Source organism: Tarenaya hassleriana, unplaced genomic scaffold (genome assembly GCF_000463585.1).
Source record: "Tarenaya hassleriana unplaced genomic scaffold, ASM46358v1 Cleome3, whole genome shotgun sequence".
NCBI lineage: Eukaryota > Viridiplantae > Streptophyta > Magnoliopsida > Brassicales > Cleomaceae > Tarenaya > Tarenaya hassleriana.
The window spans coordinates 2107137-2133676 of NW_010966177.1; the positions used below are offsets into that span (position 1 = coordinate 2107137).

At 39.1% G+C, this 26540-nt stretch overlaps 6 protein-coding genes and 1 pseudogene across 24 annotated transcripts; 6 read left to right on the top strand and 1 right to left on the bottom strand.

Annotated features, from left to right (window-relative positions):
* Positions 1-413: 413 nt before the first annotated feature.
* LOC104818809 (protein FANTASTIC FOUR 3) lies at positions 414-6513 on the bottom strand. Of its 16 annotated transcripts, none has more exons than XM_010548574.2 (6): positions 4073-6513; positions 3841-3869; positions 3684-3732; positions 3189-3263; positions 2581-2648; positions 414-781 (listed from the first exon to the last, which is right to left on the bottom strand). In XM_010548574.2, the coding sequence occupies exons 3-6, from the start codon at positions 3727-3729 to the stop codon at positions 551-553; spliced, it is 420 nt and encodes a 139-aa protein (XP_010546876.1). In that variant the 5' UTR covers positions 3730-3732; positions 3841-3869; positions 4073-6513; the 3' UTR covers positions 414-550. The 16 variants fall into 16 exon arrangements, with proteins under 16 accessions (XP_010546876.1, XP_010546874.1, XP_010546873.1 ...); XM_010548572.2 differs by having other exon boundaries at positions 3841-3910; XM_010548571.2 differs by having other exon boundaries at positions 3841-6513.
* Positions 6514-7508: 995 nt separating this feature from the next.
* LOC104818812 (protein phosphatase 2C 70-like) lies at positions 7509-12206 on the top strand. Of its 4 annotated transcripts, none has more exons than XM_010548577.2 (15): positions 7661-7751; positions 8126-8442; positions 8530-8646; positions 8741-8930; positions 9064-9264; positions 9366-9538; positions 9615-9773; positions 9864-10007; positions 10106-10167; positions 10473-10608; positions 10709-10803; positions 11376-11491; positions 11583-11712; positions 11835-11889; positions 11999-12206. In XM_010548577.2, exons 3-15 carry the CDS (start codon positions 8554-8556, stop codon positions 12158-12160), a joined length of 1716 nt encoding a protein of 571 aa, XP_010546879.1. In that variant the 5' UTR covers positions 7661-7751; positions 8126-8442; positions 8530-8553; the 3' UTR covers positions 12161-12206. The 4 variants fall into 4 exon arrangements, with proteins under 4 accessions (XP_010546877.1, XP_010546878.1, XP_010546879.1 ...); XM_010548578.2 differs by having other exon boundaries at positions 7670-7751; positions 8196-8442; XM_010548575.2 differs by lacking the exon at positions 8126-8442 and having other exon boundaries at positions 7509-7751.
* Positions 12207-12519: 313 nt separating this feature from the next.
* Positions 12520-15542, top strand: LOC104818820 (putative methyltransferase C9orf114). The gene is made up of 11 exons (XM_010548589.2): positions 12520-12777; positions 12897-12944; positions 13150-13320; positions 13440-13506; positions 13703-13767; positions 13878-13956; positions 14183-14301; positions 14398-14477; positions 14693-14762; positions 15149-15226; positions 15331-15542. Exons 1-11 carry the CDS (start codon positions 12565-12567, stop codon positions 15394-15396), a joined length of 1056 nt encoding a protein of 351 aa, XP_010546891.1. The 5' UTR covers positions 12520-12564; the 3' UTR covers positions 15397-15542.
* A 103-nt stretch (positions 15543-15645) lies between these two features.
* Positions 15646-17193, top strand: LOC104818819 (annotated as a pseudogene).
* Positions 17194-18743: 1550 nt separating this feature from the next.
* On the top strand, positions 18744-20043 carry LOC104820108 (F-box/kelch-repeat protein At3g06240-like). The gene is made up of 4 exons (XM_010550481.1): positions 18744-18781; positions 18879-18898; positions 18994-19037; positions 19146-20043. Exons 1-4 carry the CDS (start codon positions 18744-18746, stop codon positions 19947-19949), a joined length of 906 nt encoding a protein of 301 aa, XP_010548783.1. The 3' UTR covers positions 19950-20043.
* Positions 20044-20375: 332 nt separating this feature from the next.
* Positions 20376-21901, top strand: LOC104818818 (F-box/kelch-repeat protein At3g06240-like). Its single transcript, XM_010548588.1, has one exon. The coding sequence runs from the start codon at positions 20540-20542 to the stop codon at positions 21722-21724; it is 1185 nt and encodes a 394-aa protein (XP_010546890.1). The 5' UTR covers positions 20376-20539; the 3' UTR covers positions 21725-21901.
* Positions 21902-23584: 1683 nt separating this feature from the next.
* Positions 23585-25124, top strand: LOC104818817 (F-box/kelch-repeat protein At3g06240-like). The gene is made up of 2 exons (XM_010548586.1): positions 23585-24646; positions 24751-25124. Exons 1-2 carry the CDS (start codon positions 23614-23616, stop codon positions 24810-24812), a joined length of 1095 nt encoding a protein of 364 aa, XP_010546888.1. The 5' UTR covers positions 23585-23613; the 3' UTR covers positions 24813-25124.
* Positions 25125-26540: the final 1416 nt, after the last annotated feature.

Below are 26540 nucleotides of genomic sequence, written 5' to 3' on the forward strand. Positions count from 1 at the left end.
CAACTATTATATTGTGTTATCGAAGATAGGGTGACTCAACCGGTAAAAAATGAAACAAAACTCTTTTTAAATCCGGATTCGAGTCCTCATTTGGGGAAGGACATTCATATAGATTTCCGGTTTTCTGGAAATGTAATCCGATCAAAGACACGATGAATTTCCGGATTATAAAAAAAATGTATTATGTTGTGCTTCGATAATAAAGTGACATTCGTTGTACGATCGTTCTAACAAGTGGAGACTGCCACAAAGATCGAACCATCAGAGGGAATCTTACCTAACCATATTAACTGCCGACCAGACCGCGGGCATATTCCTTCCGACCATTCCTCCTTATTTTTATTGTCTCTTCTCTTGTGTGTTTTTTTTATAACTTAATTAATATTTACTCATTAAATGGCTCTTGTACCGAGTTAGCAAACCACAATATTTATAAATAAAAAAGTAAAAAAAAACATGGAAAAACCCAGAAAACAATTGCCAAACTGTGAATACAGAGAAATCGAAGGGGAAAAAAGAAGAAAGAAACAAAGAGTTTCTTTTATTTCTTTTAGGAAGTGGCGACACAGAAATGATCCCAATTTAGCAATCCCCTGTTATCTTGATCGCCTTCAACACACCTTCCAGGCCTTTGTAGATGATTCTCCACACTCATCGTCTGCTTTTCTTCATCATCATCATGTTTTTCTTCTGCTACTTCTCTTTCCAAGTCGCATTCTGCAGTGTGAATCTCGTTTTCGGGCTCGACCCTCTCCTCTTCATCTTCAACTTCATCTTCTTCCTGGTTTTCAAAATGGTCAGAATCTCGCAAGATGGAGAGGCGAAGGCGGCCGTTGCTTCTTTCCGCGTGAAAGCAAGTGTTGCGAGGCGGCTCATTGGTGGCTCGTAGTACTAATCTCCCGTCTTCACGGTGGGGCCTCAACCGAATACATTCGAAACCTCTCATACTCGTCAAAGGAGGTGGAAAACTAGGAACCACATTCCCTTTCCTACTTTTCAAACCTCGACTCGTCAACGTCCTTGTCTCCTCCGCACGAGGCGAAGTTAACGAGAAGACATCATCGTCGGTTATGTCAGAGCCTGTCTCGTTTCCGAGATTCTCAGTGCACAATGCCAAGCTCTTTTCACTGAGAGTCTTGGACGGGGAGCTCTGAACATACGCCTTCTCTTTCTCGGAGCTCGGGTTTGAAAGAGGAGAGCCGAGGGAGAGGGCTTGGAGGAAGCTCCAACCGCCCAAGTCAGGGTCAGGACAAGGGGAGTTTAGGGAACAAGACTTGAAAGCCAACTCAAGGGGTTGACAGAAGTGAGGATTGGGTGCAGATAACCTAAGCCTTAGAGCCCTTGGCTCACTGAGTTGGTGGGACTCTAGACATGATTGAAACCCTTGATACACAACTGTTGCCATAACTGTATATAGTACGAGAGGGGGAATTCAACAGATTATACAGAGGCAGAGGAAGAACAGAGGAGGTTACAAAAGGCTAAGATGTTTATTTGTGATGTGAAAGCAAGAAGCAAGAGAGAAGTAGAGAGAAGGGAAGAGATGCGATGAAAATGAGCATGAGGGATAAGGGAAGGGGAGGGTGCCAATTTGTAGTGCCCAAAAGCGAAAAAAAAAAAGAAAGAAAGCGGGGTATCGTGTGCAGAGAGGTGGGTAGGGAGCTTTTGACACCACCACTTGAATAATGCAAAATATTTAAATATGACACACAATGCAGATGAGAAATCAATATATGTATATATATATATATGCATATAGAAAACGCAAGAGGAACCAAAAAATAAAAGGCAAAGAAAAAACACTATTGTATAGTGCCTATGGTTAAAACAAAAGACATTTCTTTTTGTAATGCTGTATGAGTCGCCTGATTTTATAATAAAGTTTAAATCTTTAGTAAAACCTACAATAATAACAAAACATGCAATTTTCAGAAACCATAGTCGGATGGGGAAGCTTGGGTATTTTTAGTTTTTGACTTAAATAGCAAAATCACATGAACCAGTCAGCAAAACTGTCCCAACTCTCATGTGGGCAGAAAGAGCCTACATAAAAAGATTTTTTTTTTTTTTTTAAAAAAAAGAGGGTTTCCTAGACCTAGAGAAGACATTGAATGTGGTTAGAGAGAGAGAGAGAGAGAGAGAGAGAAACGGATGGGGAGTAACATGAGAAAAAGTTACCACCTTTACTATTCCTTTCTATTTTACCTTCCCAGGAAAAAAAAAACCCCACCAAAAGTCATCGAATTTATTTCCATACACTATGATAACGACTGCTTCTAACTAATATTCTTTTGTTCAAAGCAAGGACTCATGTCTCACCGGGTCAAAACCTATGTCGGTTTATCCTTAAACCACCACCATAATAACATGATAACAACAGCCCACCAATGTTGAAATCTCCATGAACCAAATCTACTACTACTATTATGGGCATCAATCAAGGCGAACAAAAATGTGTCTTGATGCACTTGTGGAAGGAATGGCCATGAAATGAAATGAAATGTGAATGGATCACATCATACATCTACGATATGCAAGAATGGGAAAAAAGAAACCAAGGCCTGTCAAAAACACGCTTACCCAATTACACTCGCCGTCGTCGTGTATTGAATGCGAGGAAATTCCATATTCCGCCCACTTTATATGACCTGAAGGAATAATTTAAAAAAAAATGCAAAGACACATAGTTCAATATAATAAGATTAAAAGAGGAATAGAACGAAGCCACCTAGGTTTCAGATCCTTATTTCGGGCAAGCTTGTCATAAATAGAAATTCCAGGTTGGTTTTGGTGGGATTAAGTTAACATCAAAATTTGTCTTTTTTTCTTGGCTAGAGAACACTAAGCTGCTTTTAGCAGCTCTCTTTCAATATAATTCTTAGCTTTGCCAAGCCATGTTACCCTAAACGTACGGATAGCTTATGGAGACAAAGTTGAGACCCTCGATTAATCAAGCAAGTGATTCCCCACTAACACTTTCTTCTGTCTCTCTGTTAAATGCTTACGTACGAACCCTAATAATAACCAAGATTTCTTTCTAAAAGTCCACTAAAAAAGAAGGGACACACCCTCATAACTTTTCGAGTAAAGAAATACCAAGGTTGCTGGCTTTGCTTAACTCTAAGCCATGTGGGTGAATAACACTATGACCTATCTCTGCTTTAGCATCACAAAGTTCAATAGCTTACAGAAAGCTAGTATGGCAATTGGCAAACCGTTCCTATTCCGAGGAAGGCCGGAGAGATTTTGAGATTCTGGGTTTCCTGTAATGGATAAAGCCATCTCAGTTTGCAATGTGTAAAGCATAACAAGAAACTACGACTGATGATGGACTGTGTAGCATAACAACATGTGCTGTACCCTACGCTCACTTTAATCAGCGTAGCATCTTTCTGAAGTTATTGCACACATCAGCACAACTAGGATTTAAAAATTTTGATGAAATTTGATGACCACTAGGAAGGTTGGTACGGAGATACCTTGATATATATTATCTTAATACCTATATTGTCTCCTCAAATTGTTCACAGTAGTTCTAGATAGGAGCAGTTTACGATATATTCCCAAGTATTTGATCATGTGTTTAGGCCACCAAAGAAGTGAACGGAAACAACATTACCATGCAAATACAATGCTGTCCAGGACAAGGAAAGTTTGTGGAACATAGATTTCTTGCACTTTACCTCGCCGCAGTCTACTCTGCGATGCAACTAAAAACTTCTCCTGCATGTTCTGGTGAAAGTAATATCATATACAGATGAGATGTGGAAAAGAAGAATTCATACAGCTGACCCCAAATAAACTTGGGATTAAGGCGATGTTGTTGTTGTTGTTAAAGACCTCAAATTTATGTGAAAGATCTTCAGAACCTGCAGTTTATTCCAACAGATCTTGTGACAGAATTTCAGTTCTGGAGGAATCAAGGATGGATTAGCAATTAGCAAGAAGGTGCAGTTTAACACACATGAGAATGAATGAAGAATATAAAATAAGGATTTTTTTTTATATCCAGCATGTAAGCAAGAGTAGAAAGGTATGACATAATTAATTAAGAAAGTGAAAAGGAGCTGACCTGCAGACGTAATCTTTCGACAAATATGAAATATCTAGATATTGAGCCTTGATCAGCACAAGTGGTCCTAAATTCTGAACCACCGCATACAAGAGAAGAAAGAAGCATAGCACCCTTTGGCCACTCGAAACGAGCATGCTTTTCAGTGTGTCCTTATACAAAAAGCTGCTTTTATAGTAAGATTTCAATAATTAAGTGAGACAGCTGACAGAAGCAAATGCATCAAACTAAAATCAGAATATATTTTGACATTTATAACTCACTTTGTTCAAGTCCACGATGAAAAAGCGAGAGACTGAAATTCGAATCGCAATCCATCAATATTAGTTATTTGTTTCAACTTAATGGAGGATCTGGAAGCGAGAATAGGTCATTCCATTTCAATTTGGGTGGAGACTAAACTTAAGCCTTACGCTTTCACATATGTATTACAGAGTATGTTATGCATCTCATGGCAAACATTTGCATAAACAAAGCCATCCACCATCTTTTTGACTACGTTATTGATACCTTTATGTGCCACTTCTTAACTTTTCAAGTTGGACCCAAAAAGAAAACATATATCAATGGACTGAGGGGAGAGCCTAAATAAGCCATGTTAACAAATGTTCAACAACTATTGGATAACATAGTCCACAAATGTAGGTAGAGTAAGAATATAAAGCTTACGAATTAAGCTGCACATAGTTATTATCTGTCCTGTGGCCATTATCGTGCATGATTAGCTTAGATATTCCGCACAATATATATATACACACATATATGATATATATAATATCAACCATAGATTATGCATCATATATCATCTCAGCAAAGAAAAGTTTCCAGCAATTAGTCATTAAACAATAAAAAACTTTATTGTAGTCTGAAATCACAACTCAATAATAATCCACAGGAACATATGCAGTCAGGGCAGCTTAAATCTAGTTTTATAGTTCAGTATTACCTTAAAACGAACACGGCAGTTCATCTGGAATGATTTCACTGGACAAACCACAAAGCCCATTTTAGTTGTGTAATGCCCTGAAGTACATTAATCCTTCTGGCCAATGGGAACATAAAAATCTTAATAACAAACTTAACCAATACAGAATAACGCATGGAGTCAGATGTTAAAGGGCCAAATAACTGCGGAGATCGAGGCATATACATATCAAAGCAGTTTCCTGTTATGGTTCAAGTATCTAAAATCGTCAAAATCGACTTTCCAAAAGGGAAAAACTGCTCGCAGGTGGACGTCTTTGATTGCTATTTCTGGAAGAGACGGTTGGAGTCATGCAAAAATGATAAAGCAAACAAGGGGAGAAAGAATGAGCGATGATGCATCTTATTGTCACGTAAACAAACAGCTTAAAACAAACGCGGATCCTACAACCTATACATATTCGACAACTCTGGTAAAATGAAACTTCACCTCGTTTGTGCAACGTTGAACTTCAAGAAGGAGAGTTATCACATTTTTTTGTGTACAGCGAAAACTTGAGAGAAGCTGAAAACACATTTGGCATCTCAGTGATGCGTGAATCAATCAGCCGACCACAAACCGTACTAATGTTTCCTAGGGGAGCATGTAACCATTTTTAACAATGTCACAGCAGATACTTACTAGGTCTACCAACCAACCAATGCACAATAGAGAAATTGTTGTTCATCACAAAGTACTACTACAAAAGATGGGCTCACAAAGTTGCTAAAGAAATTCAGTACACCCTCAAGTAAAGCCCTCAACAATTGAACATGTGCACAGTTGATTTCAGACTTGAGCAGAAATACAATATCTAAGGAATTCTGGTTACAGGGACTCCAACGAATTAGTTAGATGGCGAATCACCTCAACTCAGTGGTCCAGGTAACACAAGGTTCTGAATTAAATTTTTCTTCAAATTCAAACAAAAATATTCAAGTCACCTTTCAAATCTCAGCGAAATAATATAAAGGGCATTCAAACTGCGGGCAAAATTTTCATGGAACAATCAAACAACACTGGCCCACGCTCATACATACAAGATCCACGCCATGTTGATAATAGCAATAGTGAAGAATCTGACTCCACTTCCTTTACCCGTCCCAAATTAATTTATATACATTACGCATACGTATGCGTGTGTATCTCGATAGAAAAACACATACCAAAGGAACCTCGGAAACAACAGCATCGTACAAACCAAATCACGACTTCCGACACGAACACCAATTCCGACAGATCGAGTCTATATAGCACTGTTTTTACATTCGAAGGCTAAAGAGATCGGAAACAGACAAGATAAGATGAAGAAGACAACCAACCTCTCTCTGAAGGAATGGAAGCCATAGCAGAGAAATTTTCCCGGAATTCCTGAAGGTAGAGCGTGGGAGCGCGGCCATGGTTTCTCGGCTTCTCTTCCTCGCAACCGCCGTGAAACTTGAAATTTTGAAAAAAAAATATCGCCGAGGAACGATTGAAGACTCTAGCCGATTGCCAGAGTACCACGTGTCGGACTCGCACGTGTTATCTCAAAATTTTAAATTTCAGAAACTGGTCGTCACAAAAAACTAAACGTTGACTAAAAGAAAAAGGCCAAATTTAAAATACAATATAAGTAAAATAAAACATTTTGTGGTTGTGTTATCTCATTTTCCATATGACAAAATTTACAACCAAAATTTTAATTTACAAAATATACATAGCATCGTTTTTAATTTGTAATAGAAGATGTCGAAACTGCAAAATGTTTTTCAAAAAGTAAAGTCTTTGATTTGTCTATGTTTTTATCTTCTTCTAATCACGCGAAATGTTGGTGGTTGTTAGGAAATTAGCACGACATTACCAACACATGTTAAATTAATTTGATAAAAAATCATACGAAATGAAAATTTGTACTAACAAAATGTAATCTGTATCACCAAGAAAAAGGGAAAATAAGGAAACTGATTTGGAGATTCTCTCCTCTGCAATTTGATTCGTGAGTTTTGATTCCTTGAGTCTCAGAATTGTCCAAAAATAAACAAAAATTAAAAATTATCAGGGTTCATATGAACTTATTTAATGATATTCAAAAAAACAAGAAATAAAATTATAGCACATTTTATATTGTAAATTATGATTTTATACAAAGACATTGTATTTTCCATTTATCTCTATCTTAATGGTTATATTCCTTTTTCGGCACACAAAAAATTTAAACTAACCCTAGCACCATAAATGTTAGGATAAAAACAAATTAAAATGAGAGAATAAAGAGGTAAAAAATAGAATAAAATGAAGATATGTACAAAAAATTAGGGTTTATGAGATAATGCAGAAAAAAAAAGGAATTTTGGTGGGCTTTTATGGTAAAAACATGAACAGCTTGTACACCAACATTAATTATAACGCGGTTAGTGAAATGATAGCACTCTCCAAGTGTGTGTATAAATTCGGCGCACAACAGTTAAAAAAAAATATAAGCAGAAAAAAAAAAGAGAGAGATTAAGACAGAGGAGGTGAGAAAATTTCAAAGCGAGGTTCTCGGGAACCAATCTGGGAGAGAAGGTGCAGAATCAGAGAGAGAGAGAGAGATAGAAACTGACGATTGGGATGGGCATTTCTGGGATATTCATGGTGCTTATGCTGCTGCTCATCTCCTTCCTCATCCTCTCCGCCTGCAAGCCATGGCGCTACCTTTCCCGCTTCCGATCCTTCCGCTTATCCGTCATCAAGGTACCCTCATTCCCTCTCTTGCTTTGTCTCTTCTGTCTGTCTTCAATGGTGCTCTCTGTTCGATGCCAAGCCTTCGTCGTCGCAATCCCTAGCGCAATGATCGATCGTGAGTTCGTAATGCTTGATCGTGTGAATGACCTCAGTTTCGTCGCTGGATCACGCTTTTGTCATTGCCCTGATCCGTCAAGAATTCGGAAAACCTACATTCTGCGAGTATTTATTGTTTTTTAATCCAATTCTGTGTGTTTAGGGATCGTGTCGACGTCGGGCGGAATTTTACTGAAGAATGTGTGATAGGCTTTGCTTCCGAACAATTTAATGTTGGAGAAACTTCAATCTTCTGATAGTTCTGTCCTTGTTTGATTGATATGTAGCTCAAATTCTGATGGATTCGTCTAGGTTAAGATGGCCGTATCTGGGATTTTCTGCCTGCTCAATTTGTAGGAAATGTGTTAATCCGAGAGGCCAACTCCACCATCTTTGGATTTTGCTCTTACCTTGTGAGAGGCAGTTATCAATCAAGATTTGGCAAGATCGTGGATTTCTAGAACTGTTGATGTGCATGTAGACTGAGCCCAGCATTTGGAAACACGTTAACTTTTTCGATGCGAACGTGTTGATGCCAGAGGTTTATCAATGAGGATTATATTGTTTCTGTGTTTGGTGCTGGGTGCATAACTTATTAACTCATGTGAGGCTCCATTCTCACTGGAAATACCACGCGATTCCACGTATATTTCATATATAGTATAATTAATCTGTTGCTTTCCTTGCGTAGATTTCTTATGCATGCAATTGCTGCATGACTTGGATAGCATATTCAAGGTTTTATAGGAACTATATCCGGCATGTTGTTATTAGATTCGTGAGACCTGGAAATCGTTTCTCGGCTGAAGTGAGTTTCTCAATTCTTGGCTACAGAACATCCAATTATAGAACCCTTTTGTTTTCAGTCAGAGTCTTTATACTTTCAACGTCATTCTCCTCAGGCAGGGGATTTACAAAGACCCCTAGTATCCGATCATGGAAATTCGAGCCAGGGCCAAACGAACGAATTAACAAGGGAGTATGATCTAGAGGGAGCTTGCTACAAAAATGAAGGGCTTTTGCATGCATCTCTAACGGAAGGATGTGTTTACAAACAAAGGCTTCCTTCTTCGTCTCCCCATCTCACCCTCGGTAAGTCTTTCCATCAGAGATACATCATTACAGCTTAAGGAAAGTTGCAATTAGTACAAGACATCATCTCTGTGTCATGAAGTCTATGCCTTAATTGTTGCTTGCTTTCTCAATCTGCCTTACAATTCTGTAGGCGAAAGCTTGATAGTTGAAGTAATTTCTGAACATCCTGAAGACGTTTCGGTGGGCCAGACACTTAAACATCAAGCTGAAAAAGGTCAATTAGCGGAAGTGCAAAACTATGATTGGCAGGATAACCAAAGTCACAAGTTGAAACATGATCGAGAAAGCATTAGGCTTAGGGAGCTTTCTCCGAAACCAATCGAAGACAAAAGTAATTCTCTTTCTTTTGCCAACCCTAGGGGTGTAATGCAGCTTCTATATTTTTTCATTTCTGTGTAAGACATATATCATATCTTTTTGTTAGAAGTGCAGGAAGCTGGCTGTTTTTGGAGGTCATTTCTGGTCCTTCTGTTGGGCTTCGATTTTCTGTGGAGTCCACAAGTATTAACCTGCCACTGACCCTTGGGAGGGTTTCCCCTAGTGGTTTATTGGTTAAGGACTTCGAGGTTTCTGGGAAGCATGCTCAAATAAACTGGAACTCCACTGTAAGCAACAATGTTTTTTCATTTCCTTTGCTTCTCTCGTGCGTTACGTATAACATTTGCATGGGTTTGGTTTCAGAAATTAAAGTGGGAGCTGGTAGACATGGGTAGCCTAAACGGGACTCTCTTGAACTCTCGGTCAGTCAGTCATCATAATTTAGGTAGCCGAAACTGGGGTGACCCAATTGAGCTTGCAAGTGGAGATATAATAACTGTGGGTACAACCACAAAGATCTATGTAAGTTGACTCTAGCTAATGAAGGTGTTTTTCTTTAATTTTTCATTTCTTTTAGTTGACCTTTCATGCAATTCTTTTTAACTTTGGTAGGTACGTATCTCATCTCAGAATGAGTATCGGACGCCCTTTAGGGTTGGCGTGGCCTCAGATCCCATGGCTTTACGTCAAGGAGGCAGGAAGCTTCCTATGGAAGATGTTTGCTATTACCAGTGGCCACTTCCTGGGGCTGATAAGGTTCCATGGATTTGCTTATTTCCTTGGCTAGCGGGGTCGTGACCCTTTTTTTTGGGGTTCATCTAATAATACATGTCTATGTATGTAAACTGTTGCAGTTTGGGCTGTTTGGTGTTTGTGATGGACATGGAGGACCAGAGGCTGCTCAAGTTGCAAGCAAGTTAGTAGTGGTTTCTAACTCCGGTCCACTTTTTCATATATAATTTCTCCTGTCAAATTTCTTAAGTGGCTTCTTCGTACATTTAACCTACCAAAGATGCTTAGTTACTTACCTGTTGGTTAATCGTGGGAATAGCTCCAGTATTTAACTTGTCTATAATTTACCTGGATTCTTTAAAAATGAAGTTATTTTATTTCCTTCTATGTTAATGAAGTTTCAGTAACCGGAATATATTTGTTTTGAATTATCGTCTCTCAGTTACGCTTATTGCTTGAAGACTTAACCTAATTAAACTTCAATTCCAGAATTTTCCCCGAGATTTTGGCGAATATTTTGTCAGACCCGGTGAAGAAGGGGAAAGTATTATCACAATGCGATGCTTCAGATATCCTTAGGGATGCCTTCTCAAAAACAGAAGCTTGCCTGGATCACCTTTATGAGGTTTGCTGCCTGTCATCTTCTTTTCTGTGTTCGACTTATGCAAACTCCGTGTCTTTGGGTGGAATGTTTCATTGCTTTCTGAGCAGTTGAGATGATGCAGGGTTGTACAGCAACTGTTCTCTTGATTTGGGAAGATGGTGAAGAAAAATTCTTTGCACAATGTGCTAATGTTGGGGATTCAGCCTGTGTTATCAAGTATGTACGAAAATTTTATCAGTCTCTTAAGATTATTAGTTGCTCTTTCTCTGTGTCTGAAGTAGAAACTTGTGGAAGAATTTCTTAGTGTATAGGACAAAGGAGGGGCCTGATTATTGAGAATGGAAACAAGAGTCTCGAGTTTCTGTATCATTTGAACGCTCTCAAGTTCTTCTCAATCGCAACCTTTTGTTCATGGTGTAAAACCATTTTTGGTAACATTAGATAGTATTAATCGAAAGTCTACGTAACGTATTCTAGGGTTAGTGTAGAAAATATAGTGCATGAGTATACATGTGGCTTTTTACGTCGAACAATAATTGAGTGAAGGGATTCACAAAGGAGAGGACATTCTACTGCTCGGGTAGTAGGGCAACACCACGTTGGTTGTGGAAATTGAATGAGAGAGCATAGCACAGACTTTGCTTAATCACTGCACTCTATTGACATCTAGAGCACTTAGTTATGCTAGAGTGGTAATGTAGCAAATAAAATTCTCAGGAAGTGATTTTTCTCAGACTAACAATGGCTTCTGGTTTCTGAATGATTACAACTTGGTTTCTTTGTGGCAGTGTTGATGGGAAATATATACAGATGACCCAAGATCATAGAATGACTAGCCCTTCTGAGAGACTGCGAATGCAAAACTTAGGGTTACCCTTGAGAGATGGGGAGAAACGACTGTTTGGTAATGCAAAATTTAATTATTCTATTGGTGGTGCCAAATCAAAGTCATGGAAGACCCTTGAACATTCTTTTTTTTCCCCGACGATTTTCAGGTGTAAACCTTGCTAGGGTGCTTGGAGACAAATTTCTGAAGAAGCAAGACATCCGTTTCAGTGCTGATCCATATATAAGTGAACCTGTAAGGCTCGATCATGGAAGAGAAGTATTTGCTCTACTGGCAAGGTGATGTTACCTTCTAGAGAACGATAAAAGAAAAGAAAAGAACTATCCTTTGGAATGAACGTCGATGCTTACCATCCTGATGAGGTTCTTTGTTTCTAAAAACCGAAAATTACATATTGCAGCGATGGCTTATGGGACGTGGTCAGTGTGAAGAAGGCTGTTCAGCTTGTTCATGAGGTAGCTTTCTCTCGTCATGAACGCCTCCTAACGCATGTCTTTTTGGGTTACCGAGATTAAGCTCGTGCCGTGCTTAAAATTCGAGTCATTGAATCTTTTTTTGGTACAGAACAAGATGAGGGACGGAAGAAGCTCGGGGGAAGATAGGACGGTGAATCAAGCTGAGAAGATAGCAAACAGTTTGTTGAGCGAAGCCAAAACCATGAGGACAAGAGACAACACCTCTGTGATGTACTTAGATTTCGACAGGAACTGTAAACTGTACATTTGATGTACAAGAAGGAAAAAAAAAAAGAAAAGATGTCAGCGCCTCTCCAGCCATTTGTGTACCATTTTCTTTCCCATTTTGATTCCTGTTGTTAGTGTTATTTAGCATAGAAAAGAAAACCTCAGGTTACAGAGTTTTAGGTCCGGGGCTGGAGGCGTTACTGGTTTATTTATCTCCAATAATAATAATAATAACAAATAAAGAGGTTATTCTTTTCCATATCTTCTTCTTCTGTAAAATTTTATTTTTATGTCAATTTCCTTCTTGGTATTTCTGGATAAAAGAAAGGCCCATTGATAAAATGAAAGGCCCATTAGGTGGCTTGTTTGGGCCCATGATGCCTCCTTGAAGAACCCAAAACCACAGAAACCCTGACGAAGGCGCCACCGTTGCAATCGCCGGCGGAGATGGGGAAGAAGAAGAAGAGAAGCCGTGAAGAGACGGAACCGGAGCTTGCTGCGGAGCAAACGAAGAGCCTCGATGGAGATTCGAAGAAGAAGAAGACGAAGACGAAGAATCCCAACGCCGACAAAGAGATGACCAGGAGCGTATCCACCGTTAGCATCGCCCTTCCTGGTTCCATCATCGATAACGCTCAGTCTCTCGAGCTCGCCACACGCGTACTTTTCTCTCTCTTTCCTTCTCCTTATTCCTTGTTTGGCTTCCGAGAAAATTTGTTCCTTCCTTCTCTTCGTTTTGCATCGGCAGCTGAGTTTGTGTTTTTTGTGAACATTTTCAGTTAGCCGGTCAAATTGCTCGTGCGGCCACCATTTTCCGTATCGACGAGGTCTGTTTCTAAATTATCAGTGAAATTATGCAACCGCACTGCCGTTTATAGGTTCCTTTTTGTTGAAATGCTTAGAGACGTTTGCATTTTTCTCTTCCGGTTCCAAAACTAGTTGAATTCTTGTGTTGTTAGTATTGCATCATCTCTGTTATCAGTTGCGTATTTTGTGTATGGGGAATGTGTTCAAAAGCTTATGCTTGAACAGGTAGTGGTATTTGAAAATAGGAGGGGTTCGGGCAATGACTCTGCTGTTAACAATTCATCTGGCGGTGATGAGAGTGGCGCGGCATTTCTCATTCGTATCTTGCAGTATCTAGAAACGCCGCAATATTTGCGGAAATCTCTTTTTCCCAAGCATGGTAACCTCAGATATGTGGTGTGTACTAGCTTCTTAATCTTCTTCTAGGCTTTCCACTTTAGCAATATCAGCTTCAAATCTTGATCGTATAACATCTTGTAAACGATTTGTCCCGTTATTTTTTTTATCAATAACAGGGTATGCTACCACCTCTTGATGCTCCACACCATCTCCGGAAGCATGAGTGGGCTCCATTTCGTGAAGGTAGGCGAAAGTTCATTGGTATCCAATCGTATCACTAGTGATTGTTTAGCTTTCAGCTTTGGGACAGGGCTTTTTGCTGATATACTCTATCCAAATTCAAATTTTTGGTGGAAAAATATGTCCCCCGAGTAACCACCTTTCTCCATTGTTAGACACCCAATAAAAGCTGAGATATTAAGCTGAGATATTCTTATAGGTGTGACGCTGAAAGAAAAGTCTCCGCATGTTAAAGGGACGATGGTTGATGTGGGTTTAAGCCAGGTACTCTTAGATCTTCTGGAATTGGGATTTGCCCCATCTTTTTAATACTTTCTTCTGGAAAAGCAGATGTCACATAAGATTGATTTTTTTTTCTGATGCCCATGATGCAGAATGTTGTTGTCGATCAAGTGCTTGATCCTGGAGTTAGAGTTACAGTAGCCATGGGAAGCGATCGCAATTTAGAATCTGGTAATAGCTTGTTTCGTTCTGGTCACTGAAATCATCTGTTTTGTACCTTGATACTATATTTTTAAACTATCAACCATGTTTTGCCATTCTTTGTCACCTTGAGGTTATTTCAACAGACTGTTCTTTATTACTGCATGACACATTACCTTTTATTGACAAACATTACAAAAAAAGGGTTAGATGCACAACTCATCAAGTTAATGATTTTTGCATTCCATTCATCTAGATTTGCCACGCCAGGTTGTCTCGTCTTCTAAGCCAAGGGAAGAAGCAGGGATGTATTGGGGATACAGAGTACGATATGCTTCAAATATAAGTTCAGTATTCCATGAGTGCCCTTTCCAAGTAATGATTTACTGCTGCTCTTCATGTTTCTTTGGGTTACATAATTTGTTGTGCCTACCGCTAGCATAACCTAATTTTTTTTTTCTCTCGGGGTAGGGTGGATATGATTATTTGATTGGTACATCAGAGCATGGTTTAGTAATCAACTCATCGGAGCTGAAACTCCCAAGTTTCAGGTGATCCTTGTTCCTTGATTTGGTAAATGTTGTTTCCTGGTGAGGTTACTTTGGTGAAATAAAAAAAATGTGTTGATGAGAGAGAGACTTCACTGTATTTCACTTAGAGAACAACGGACGTTGGGGGATTGAGTCAAATGGTGTCATGGCATGAATTCACTGTGCCAGTTTGTTAACAAGACTGACTTTAGCTTGACTGTTATATATCAAAACAGGCACCTATTGATTGCATTTGGTGGACTTGCTGGGCTGGAAGAGTGTACTGAAGCAGATAATGAGTATAAGGTAAATTTCCTTCAAGCATTGGGTTTATTCTTTCGCAAGGCTTGCAGCCGTTGCTGTAAAAGCGAATGCCGTGAAACATATATAGACCATGGTAATTGACCTATGGATAGTAGATACAGATGGTCAATCCTTCAAACCGCTGAAACCTAAAAGGCGAGGATCTGACAGAACTAATGGATTATGTGCCGAGTAGTAGTAGTAGTAGTAGTAGTAGTCTGATCTGATGAACTCTTAGGATTTGGATATGGGAAAACCTTTATACTTGGCAGCTCCAAGAAAACTTGTCCTCTAGAGTGATCTGAAATTTGCTGGATCTAGCCCGATATATATTAGGTAATCAAACTCCGATAATCGAAGAAAACTAACGGTTTGACGGCTAATTGCAGGGTAAAAACGTACGGGATGCGTTTAACATATACTTGAATACTTGTCCACATCAAGGGAGTCGAACCATACGCACAGAGGTGTTTCATGGATTTAACTCACTCACCTATCATTTACTTGTGTTTATCTGGTTGAGGTTGTTTTCTATGTCCTAAAATATTGGAAACTTAATATAATCGTGCAGGAAGCGATGTTCATTTCACTGCAGTACTTCCAGGAACCCATCAACCGAGCTGTCCGAAGAACATGAAAAAACTTGGAACCGAATATTCCCAATGTACTTTCTCTTGTGTAATTTCCGTGAACCGCAACCAAAACGAAGAAGAAACGCTTTTTGGATGGAGAGATGGTGCTATAATTGTTTTGAATTGAATCCCAACCATTGGATTGAATAAATCATGTACGTGCTTGGTCCGTCTTACCAAGTGTACGTTGGACACGCACGTAGCCAAGTAAAATATCAAGCGCGCACACATATTGGGTGTTCTAACCGATCTGTAATAGCGCTTCCCGAATCAACAACTCAATTTGCATTTCATATGTACGTATAATCCTTACTGTATATATACACACACTAGCACTAGTGCGATATTTTGCGTGGATTTTAGTATTTGCTACTGAGAGAAGCGATAATGGAGACAGCGAATAGGGCACAACCGAGAGACGACTACGACGAAAGACGACCACCGCCGGAATTGCCCTCTTTTCCGCCTGAGATCATAAGGGGCATTCTCCTTCGATTACCCGCGAAATCTATCGGCTGATTCAGGTGCGTCTCTAAGCTCTTTCGATCTCTCTCATTGGACCCAGAGTTTGCGAAGACCCACCTCGATCTTTCCCTTCGAAACGACGCCTTCCGATCAGGTCGGCGAAGGCTCGTCTTGTCTTTCCGCCACGATCTCTACACTGTAGATTTCGATTCGATCGTCGATGCGTGCGACGGGATAAGAGATTTGGGTGCTGTTGAGATCCCTCAGTCTCCAGTCTTGTCCAATCTCGTCTCATCGTATTATCCGAAGTACTGGGTTCAAATGGTCGGGTCTTGCAATGGGATGCTGTGTACCACTAATGAAGACGCCGACGTGTTCTTGTTCAATCTGACCACTGGAGAATCTAAGAGAATTCCGGGTGTGCTCGAATTGCTGAATTCGGGGTGCAAACGGGAGAAAATCAATGGGTTTGGGTTCGGGTTCGGGTTCGATGCCATAACTGATGATTAATATTATAAGTTGGTGGCGCTTGTCTCGGGCGATGTTCTGAATGCTAGTGTTTATTCTCTCAAGACAGATTCTTGGAAATGGGTCGGATATTCGCGTTATGGATATGAATATAATGATACGGGCGCCGATGGTCTTCTTGTAAACGGTGCAATCCACTGGGTTGCAAGGCATCGAGAGGATGGTCGGAGAGTTATAGTGGCGTTCGATCTAACGACTGAGCAGTTCTTTGACATGTCTTTTCCTGATGAAGCCGATGACTGCCCACACAGAAAGCCTCATATCGCCAAACTCATATGGTAGGGCTTAGCATGCGTAGGAGAACGATTTCCACGGAATAAATGTGTGGTTAGACCCAGGATGAATTTCATCGTCACCACCACCTTATGATGATGATGATGATGATGATGATGGTTCTGAAGAAGGTTGTTGCAGATACATATTTGGATAGTGTTGTATCACGAGAAGATATGTGCTTCTTCGGTCATGGAATACACAATTTCATTTAAGATTCTGATCCATGTAGCGGAGTGCGGATAATGTGTTGTGAATCATGAAATATCAAGCATACGCATACACGCAGAACGCTTGAAGTGACGGCGATTAAATGTGAGCGAGACACAACAAATGTCGGAATTGGAGAAACCGTTTCCGACCGAAGATCTTATCTCGGAAGAGTCTAAATTCCGACCTGACTTCTTTTCGTTTGATCGATGTTCTTCGTGTTTTTACGACAAAATTCGACGTGTCCATATGTTTCTTTGGGTTTGTTTTTGTGGTTGAGTTGATGGGTTCTTTGTTTTCTTATTATATAAAGGCTTTTCGTATTATTCTTTCATAATTAAAAAATAAAAAACACAATATATCGAAGGACCCATCAATCTTGATTGGAGCCCGTTACTCATGCAGCGCGTGTTTATTACACTGTATAAAGCTGTTTTTGGTTGGACTGCGGTATATCAAGTTACACACACATATACATATACATATAAAAGATACAAGAAGACCTTAGGTTAAATAATTTACATAACGATTAAAACTATCTTCATAATCTTAGTATGTAGGATCAAACGCGTCTTGAAGCCAGTTTTTTAATCGGTTTTCATATTATTGCATCTAACTCGGTTTTTAATCGATTTTGAACATATTGAATTGGTAAAGTCTATAACCGGTTAAGGAATACCGGGTTTAGACTAGGATTTGAGATTTCGGGGTCTTACACTAATAATGAGAAGATTTGGAAAAGAAAAAATTGCATAAATAATCCTAAATGTCGATTTGTACTTTACCGTATGACCTTCTAGGGTTAGGGTTTTAGAAAAAAAAACAAAAATACTGAAAAGACCAATTTAGCCCGTATGAAATTGAATACGTGACACTTTTATTTTATGTGAACTGACGAAAAACTTTTGGAGTGAAAAACTTATTCTTTCACTTTTTCCAAAAATTTAAAACGCACAAACATTTTCTGATTTCTTTTTTTTCCTAAAGAGATTTCGTTGCGATTCTATTAACAATTTTCTTAAGTTTTCTTGTTATACTTGTCAGATTTCTATCTATGACCAGATTTGACACTCCAAAGTTGAAGAATTTGAAAATGCATGGAAAGTGGTCGATAAAAATCCTCAGAAAAATTTTGGCTCTTAAAACATCATACTGGTCATAGCGGTCAGACTTTGGTCATACGGTCAGAATTTGGTGTGACGGTCAGACTTTGGATTAAGTTGATAGTGATGACGATAATTGTGAGCGGAACACAGCCGCTGTGCACCGGAGCTATACATGTCGGAGTTGGAGAAACCATTTCCGACCAGAGAAATCACCTCGGAAGAGTCTAACCCCCGAATTCTCTTTGGTCTGATCCATGTTCTCTATGTGGTTTTACGACGATTTCGTCGACACATGTCTATATGAATCTGTGTGTTTGTGTTTGAGTGATGGCTTCTTGGTTTTCTTGTTCTATCAAAGACATTGTATTTGTTCCTATCATTCTTTCATAATAAACAAAAAAATAATAATAAACACAATATTCGGGGAGGACCGACTAATTTTTAAGTATGTTATTATTGTAATGTATAAATTTTGTTTTTTGGGTTGAATTCCGATTAATCAAGTTATATATATATATATAGAAAATACAAGAAAACCTGACTAAATTATTCATATAACGATGAAAGCTATATTCATATCATACGTACGATCAAACACATCTTGAAGCCGCATTTAATCTGACCCGGTTTTTAATCGATTTTGAACACATTGAATTGGTAAAGTTTTAAAACCGGTTAAGGAATACCGGGTGGTTTTGACTGGGGCTTGAGATTTCGGGGTCTTATAAATAGAGGAGATTTGGAGAACTTATACATCTGCCACTAAAACGATGATGGAGACAGCGAAGGGGGCACGACGGACAGACGAGTACGTCGAGGAAGAAGAAAGTTGTGGCGATGCTCCACCGGAATTTCCCTTTCTTCCGCCAGAGATGATAAGGGAGGTTCTCCTTCGATTACCCGAGAAATCGATTGGCCGATTCAGGTGCGTCTCTAAACTCTTTCGATCTCTCTCGTCGGATCCTGCGTTTGCGAAGGCCCACCTCGATCTTTCCCTTCGAAACGGTGCGCTCCCATCAGGTCGGAGAAGGCTCATCGTGTCTTACCGCCACAATCTCTACACGGTAGATTTCGATTCCGTAGTTGATGCGTGCGACGGTATTAGGGATTTGGGTGTTGTTGAGATCTCTCAGTCTCCTGTCAAGTCCAATGTCGTCTCATCGTGTTATCAGGAAGGTTACTGGGTTGGAGTGGTTGGGTCTTGCAATGGGTTGCTGTGTACCACGAATGTAGCAGGTGACGTGTTCTTGTTCAATCTGACCACTGGAGAATCTAAGAGAATTCCTGGTGTGCTCGATTTGCTAACTTTGGGGTCCGAACGGGTGAGAGTTTGTGGGTTCGGTTTCGGGTTCCATGCCATAACCGATGATTATAGGTTGGTTGCACTTGTCATGGGCGATGTTCTGAATGCCAGTGTTTATTCTCTAAAGACAGATTCTTGGAAACGGGTCGGAGATTCGCGTTATGAATATGATGATGATGATACCAGTTACGATGGTCTGCTTGTCAATGGTGCAATCCACTGGGTTGCAAGGCATCGAGAGGATGGTCGGAGAGTTGTAGTGGCGTTCGATCTAACGACTGAGCAGTTCTTTGACATGGCTTTTCCTGATGAAGCCGATGAGTGCCCACACAGGGTTAGGGGATTTCAGCTCCATAAACTCAATGGCAGACTCTGCATGGTTTACAGCTGCTTCGAGAAGCATGGTGATTTCTGGGTGATGAATGAGTATGGTGTGGCTAGCTCTTGGATCAGAATTCGGATCAGCGTGAGGTACAGGGCCATGAAGCCACTGTGTTCGGTTAGGAATGAGGAGGAAACTCTTATGGAACTAAATGGACAGTTGGTGCTGTACAATTTCCGGAATGACGTTTCTACGTCATTGGTCCTTAAAGATGCTGAGATGCCCTGCGTAATGGCGGCCGATACATACATAGAAAGCCTCATATCGCCAAACTCATATGGTAGGGCTTAGCATGCGTAGGAGAACGATTTCCACGGAATAAATGTGTATATGTATATATTTACCTATGCGGCCGCGAATCTAAACAAACTGTTGATTTTTTTTTCTTCCTTCCAAAACCCTAATTTAAAAAGTTTAGTCTTTTTTTTAGATTCGTTGAAAAATTTTAATGTTTATTTCACAAAAAATAAAAGTGTCTTTTCGTCAATTGTAAAGTTTATTTTCCCTATTTTTTATCCTTGTATCTATAAAATTATACAATGCTAAAATAAAAATTTCCAACGGTAAAAACAAATGGGCCGTAACGAGGCCCATAAATCCCTTGGATGGCCATTGGATTGAATAATCACGCGTGTTTGGTCCGTCTGTCTTGGAAGATATATTGGTTTGAGGTGTACGGTGGACGCGCACGTAGCCAAGTAAAATATCAAGCGCACTGCGCGCACATATATTTGGTGTTCCAACGGATCTGTGATAGCGCTCCTGAATCAACCATCCAATTTGCATTTCATATATACGTATAATCCTTACGTGTATATATACATTAGTATTAGTGCCATATTTTGCGTGGATTTTAGTATTTGCTACTGAGAGAAGCGATAATGGAGACAGCGAAGAGGGCACGACCGAGAGACGTCTACGGCGAAAGACGACCACCGCCGGAATTGCCCTCTTTTCCGCCAGAGATCATAAGGGAGATTCTCCTTCGATTACCCGCGAAATCTATCGGCCGATTCAGGTGCGTCTCTAAACTCTTTCGATCTCTCTCGTCGGATCCTGCGTTTGCGAAGACCCACCTCGATCTTTCCCTTCGAAACGACGCCTTCCCATCGGGTCGGACGAGGCTCGTCGTGAATTACCGCCACAATTTCTACACGGTAGGTTTCGATTCCATCGTTCATGCGTGCGAGGGGATAAGAGATTTGGGTGCTGTTGAGATCCCTCAGTCTCCTGTCATGTCCAATCTCGTCTCATCGTGTTATCGGAAAGACCTCTGGATTGAAATGGTCGGGTCTTGCAATGGGTTGCTCTGTACCACTAATGAAGTAGCCGACGTGTTCTTGTTCAATCTGACCACTGGAGAATCAAAGAGAATTCCGGGTGTGCTCGAATTGGTTAATTTGGGGTCCAAAGGGGGTAGAATCAATGGGTTCGGGTTCGGGTTCGATGCCATAACGGATGATTATACGTTGGTGGCGCTTGTCACGGGCGACGTTCTGAATGCTACGGTTTACTCTGTCAAGACGGATTCTTGGAAATGGGTCAGAGATTCGCGTTATGGATATGATGATATGAGCGACGATGGTTTTCTTGTAAACGGTGGAATCCACTGGGTTGCAAGGCGTCGAGAGGATGGTCGGAGAGTTGTAGTGGCGTTCGATCTAACGACTGAGCAGTTCAAAGACATGGCTTTTCCTGATGAAGCTGAGGATTGTTGCCCACACGCGCATAGGGTATTTCTGCTCCATAAACTCAATGGCAGACTCTGCATGGTTTACGGCTGCTTCCAGAAGCACGATGATTTCTGGGTGATGAATGAGTATGGGGTGGCTAGCTCTTGGGCCAGAGTTCGGATCAGTGTGTCATACAGTAACATGAAGCCGCTGTGTTCGGTTAGGAACAAGGAGGAAACCCTTATGAAACTAAATGGGAAGTTGGTACTGTACAATTTCCGGAATGACACCTTTACAACATTGCTCCTTAAAGGTGCTAAGCAGCGCAACATAATTGTGGCCGATACATACATAGAAAGCCTCATATCGCCAAACTCGTATGATAGGGCTTAGCACGCGTAGGAGAACGACTTCCACGGAATAAATGTGTAGGATGAATTTCGTCATCATCGCCTGATGATGACGATGATGGTTCATGAAGTAGGTTGTTGCAGATACATATTTGGAGAGTCTTGTATCAGGAGAAGATATGTGCTTCTTCAGTAATGGAATAACATAAATTTCATTTAAGATTCTGATCCATGTAGCGATCGGAGTGAGGATAAGTGTGGGCAGTTAGTGACGACTGGTTGATAAATTGTTGTTGCCGGTGAGAATAATCTGTTGTGAATTATGAAATGTCAAGCATATGCATACACACAAAGAACGCTTGAACCGACGTTTAAATGTGAGTGGGACACAATAAATGTCGGAGTTGGAGAAACTGTTTCCGATTTTATCTCGGAAGAGTCTAAATTCCGACCTGACTTCTTTCGTTTGATCGATGTTCTCCGTGTTTTTACGACAAATTCGACATGTCTATATGTTTCTTTGGGTTTGTTTTTGTGTTTGAGTTGATGGTTCTTTGTTTTCTTTGTTACAGAAAGGCATTTCATATTATTCTTTCATAACTAAAAAATTTAAAAATTAAAAAAATCACTGAATTTTTAAATTTTGACAAAAAGACACTAAATTTTTTATTTTATCAAATAAATATTAAACTTTTTAAGTTTCATAAAACAATATTAATTTTTTTACGATTGTCAAAATAAACAAAATGTCTAACATGACATAAAGAGATTCAAATACGTCAGATTATTTTATTTAGTTTTTTTACAATCGAAGAAAGTTTATATATTTTTTTAGATCATTATAAAAGTTCAATGTTATTTATAATCGCAGAAAAGCTAATGTATTTTTTGGATAATTTAAAAAGTTTAATGTTTTTTTAGATTTCTTTAAAAAATTTAATGTTTATTTGATAAAAATAAAATAAAATTCAATACTTTTTTATCAAAATTGAAAATTTCAGTTTTTTTTAAATATAAAAATAAAAATAAAAAACACAATATATCGAAGGACCCATCAATCTTGATTGGAGCTCGTTACTCATGCAGAGCGTGTTTATTACACTGTATAAAGCTGTTTTTGGTTGGACTGCGGTATATCAAGTTACACACATATATACATATATACATATACATATAAAAGATACAAGAAGATCTTAGGTTAAATAATTTATATAACGATTAAAACTATTTTCATAATCTTAGTATATAGGATCAAACGCGTCTTGAAGCCAGTTTTTTAATCGGTTTTCATACTACTGCATCTGACTCGGTTTGTAATCGATTTTGAACATATTGAATTGGTAAAGTTTGTAACCGGTTAAGGAATACCGGGTAATAATGAGGAGATTTGGAAAACTGATACATCTGCTACTGTACTGAGAAGCGATGGTGGAGCCAGCGATTAGGGATTTTACTCATATGACACATTTAGGTATCGGGAATTTCATTGGTAGACCAGCGTAAAATTTTTTTTTTCCAACTTTTATACCTCTTTTCGGTTTTTTAAACTGAAAAGAGTTCTGGAATATCTTTTATTTTTTTATTTTTTTATGATTTTGTTACAACTAAACGTATAACTAATATACAACTAAAATAATAAGTAGTTATGATAATATGAATATGAAAGTAGCAAAAACAAACGTAGTTATTTTTAAAATTTGACATATGAATTTTTTATCATCTTATTTAGAATCAATTGCAATTATATTTAGAATTAATTATTGCAATTATATTTAGAATTAATTACGAAGTCGTAATAATAAAATTGTTTTCGACCGAAAAAATTACTCGGATTTATTAGGGTATTACCGTCTTTTCACAAAAAATTAATACTTATGTTTTCGGAGGTATACCTATCAAATTCGTGCGAGCCTGGTCGGTCATCTCAGTAAAATGCCCCAGAAGAGGGCACAACCGAGAGACGACTACGTCGAGGAAGAAGAAAGGCGAAGCAGTGCTCCACCGGAATTTTCCTCTCTTCCTCCTGAGATGATAAGGGAGATTCTCCTTCGATTACCCGCGAAACCGATCGCACGATCCAGGTGCGTCTCTAAGCTCTTTCGCTCTCTCTCTTCGGATCCTGCGTTTGCGAAGATCCACCTCGATCTTTCCCTTCGAAACGACGCCTTCCCATCAAGAGGGTCAAGGCTCATCGTTTCTTTCCGCCGCAATGCCTACACGGTAGATTTCGATTCCATCGTTGATGCGTGCGACGGGATTAGGGATTTGGGTGCTATTGAGATCCCTGAGCCTCCTGTCATCTCCAATCTCGTCTCATCGTATTATCAGGATGGCTGGGGGGTTGAATTGGTCGGGTCTTGCAATGGGTTGGTGTGTACCACTAATGAAAAAGACGATGTGTTCTTGTTCAATCTGACCACTGGAGAATCTAAGAGAATTCCGGGTGTGCTCGAATCTCTAATGTCGGGGTCCAAAGGGGTGCGAATCTGGGGGTTCAGGTTTGGGTTTGGGTTTGATGCCATAACCGATGATTATAAGTTGGTGGCGCTTGTCGAGGGCGATGTTCTGAATAGTTGTGTTTATTCTCTACAGACAGATTCTTGGAAATGGGTCGGAGATTCGCGTTATGAATATTATGATGATGGTATTAGGGACAATGGCCTTCTTGTAAACGGTGCAATCCACTGGGTTGCATTGCGTCGAGAGGATGATCAGAGAGTTGTAGTGGCGTTCGATCTAACGACTGAGCAGTTCAAAGACATGGCTTTACCTGATGAAGCCAAGGATTGCCCACACGAGCTTGGGAGATTTGAGCTCTGTAAACTCAACGGCAGACTCTGCATGGTTTACAGCTGCTGGGAGAACCACAATGATTTCTGGGTGATGAATGAGTATGGGGTGGCTAGCTCTTGGGCCAGAGTTCAGATCAGCGTGTCATGCAGTAACATGAAGCCGCTGTGTTCGGGTAAGAAGGAAGAGGAAACTCTTATGGAACTAAATGGACAATTGATAATTTACAATTTCCGGAATGACACCTCTACGTCATTGGTCCTTAAAAATGCAACGCAGCGCAGCATAATGGCGGCCGAGACATACATAGAAAGCCTCATATCACCAAACTCATATGGTAGGGCTTAGCACAAGTAGGAGAACGACTTCCACTGAATAAATCACCTGACGATGATGATGATGGTGGTGGTTCATATAGAAGGCTGTTGCAGACACATATTGGAGAGTCTTTTATCAGGAGAAGATGTGGGCTTCTTTGGTCATGGATTACACAATGTGTTGTGTTTTTCTGTTGGACGGTTATTAGTTGTTTTCAGTTTAGTATTGTAAGTGTGGGCTGTTAGTAATGACTCAGTCAGCTGATAAATTGCTATATTGTTAGGGATTGCAGATTGTTGGTTGTGATTATAAATGAATGGTTGATAACTGGTGTAGTCACGGTTTGATAAAAAATTCCTAAAAAGATATATTTTTAATATATTTTTTAGAATAATTGTAATTACTTTTTATTAGAAAAAATTATTTACTAATTTAGAAAATAATTTAATAAAGGAAAATTTCCAAAAAACACACTAAAATTTTTAATTTTAACAAAAAAAACACTAAATTTTATTTTTTTATCAAATAAACAATAAATTTTTTAAACGAATCTAAAAAAACATTAAATTTTTTAAATGATCTAAAAAATACATGAATTTTTCTCTGATTATAAAAAAACACTGAATTTTTTTAGTGATCCAAAAAAATATATGAATTTTTTTTCGATTGTCAAAAAAACTAAAACTAAGCAAAATAATTTGGCATGTTTGAATCTCCTTATGTCACGTCAGACGTTTATTTTGATAATCGTAAAAAAGTTAAGTGTTTGTTTTGTCAAATTTAAAAAGTTTAATGTTTATTTGATAAAATAAAAAGTTTAGTGTTTTTCTTGTCAAAATTGAAAAGTTTAGTGTTTTTTTTTTGAATTTTCTCTTTAATAAAAAATAAAAAATATAAATTTTATCAATTAATTTTTTTTTAATTCTTTTTTGGTCTTAGATTACATAAGATTTTGATTCATTAGCTGAGTGATGATATTATGAAAGCTAGTTTTGATTTCCAAGTTAGAACAATGGCCAGGAATAAAAAGGTAGTCTTTTGACGTGTGTGTATATATATATATACACACAAACCAAAGTTAGAGTTTCCAACATTGATCATTGTCAAAGTTGCCCAAAGGAAGATATGATTCAACAATGAATAAAGTTCGTAACTCATATGGCAGGGCTTAGCACAAGTAGGAGAAGGACTTCCACCGAATGAATCTGTGGTTAGACCCTGGATCAATTTCAGCATCATCACCACCTTTTGATGATGATGATGATGGTTCATGAAGAAGGCTATGTGCTTCTTTGGTCATGGATGAATACATAAGGTTTTGATTCATACTGCTGGGTGTGAGGATAATGTGCTATGAATTATGAAACAAGCGTTTGTTAAGCTAGTTTTTGGAGAAATGTCAATATGTATATATACATGTATGTGTGTGTGTGTGTGTATATATACCATGGAAAGCTGTCATTACCAAAATCAGAGCTTCCTATACCGATCACTGCCCTATGGAATACACGATTGGACGCTAAAGTTCGCAACTTTTCATAGATATCAAAACATCCTGTTGTGGACATCCACATCAAATGTTTTCCGATGATGTTAGGTTTAAAAAAATTCCAAAATTTTCAAAGCTAAAAACAAATGGGCCTTCACGAGGCCCACAAAGTGAGGGTATTTTTGTAAATTCAGAAGAAACGAAGGCGTGTGTGAGGAGGGGGGGGGGGGATTCAAGTCCAACCTTCGATAGGTATCAAACC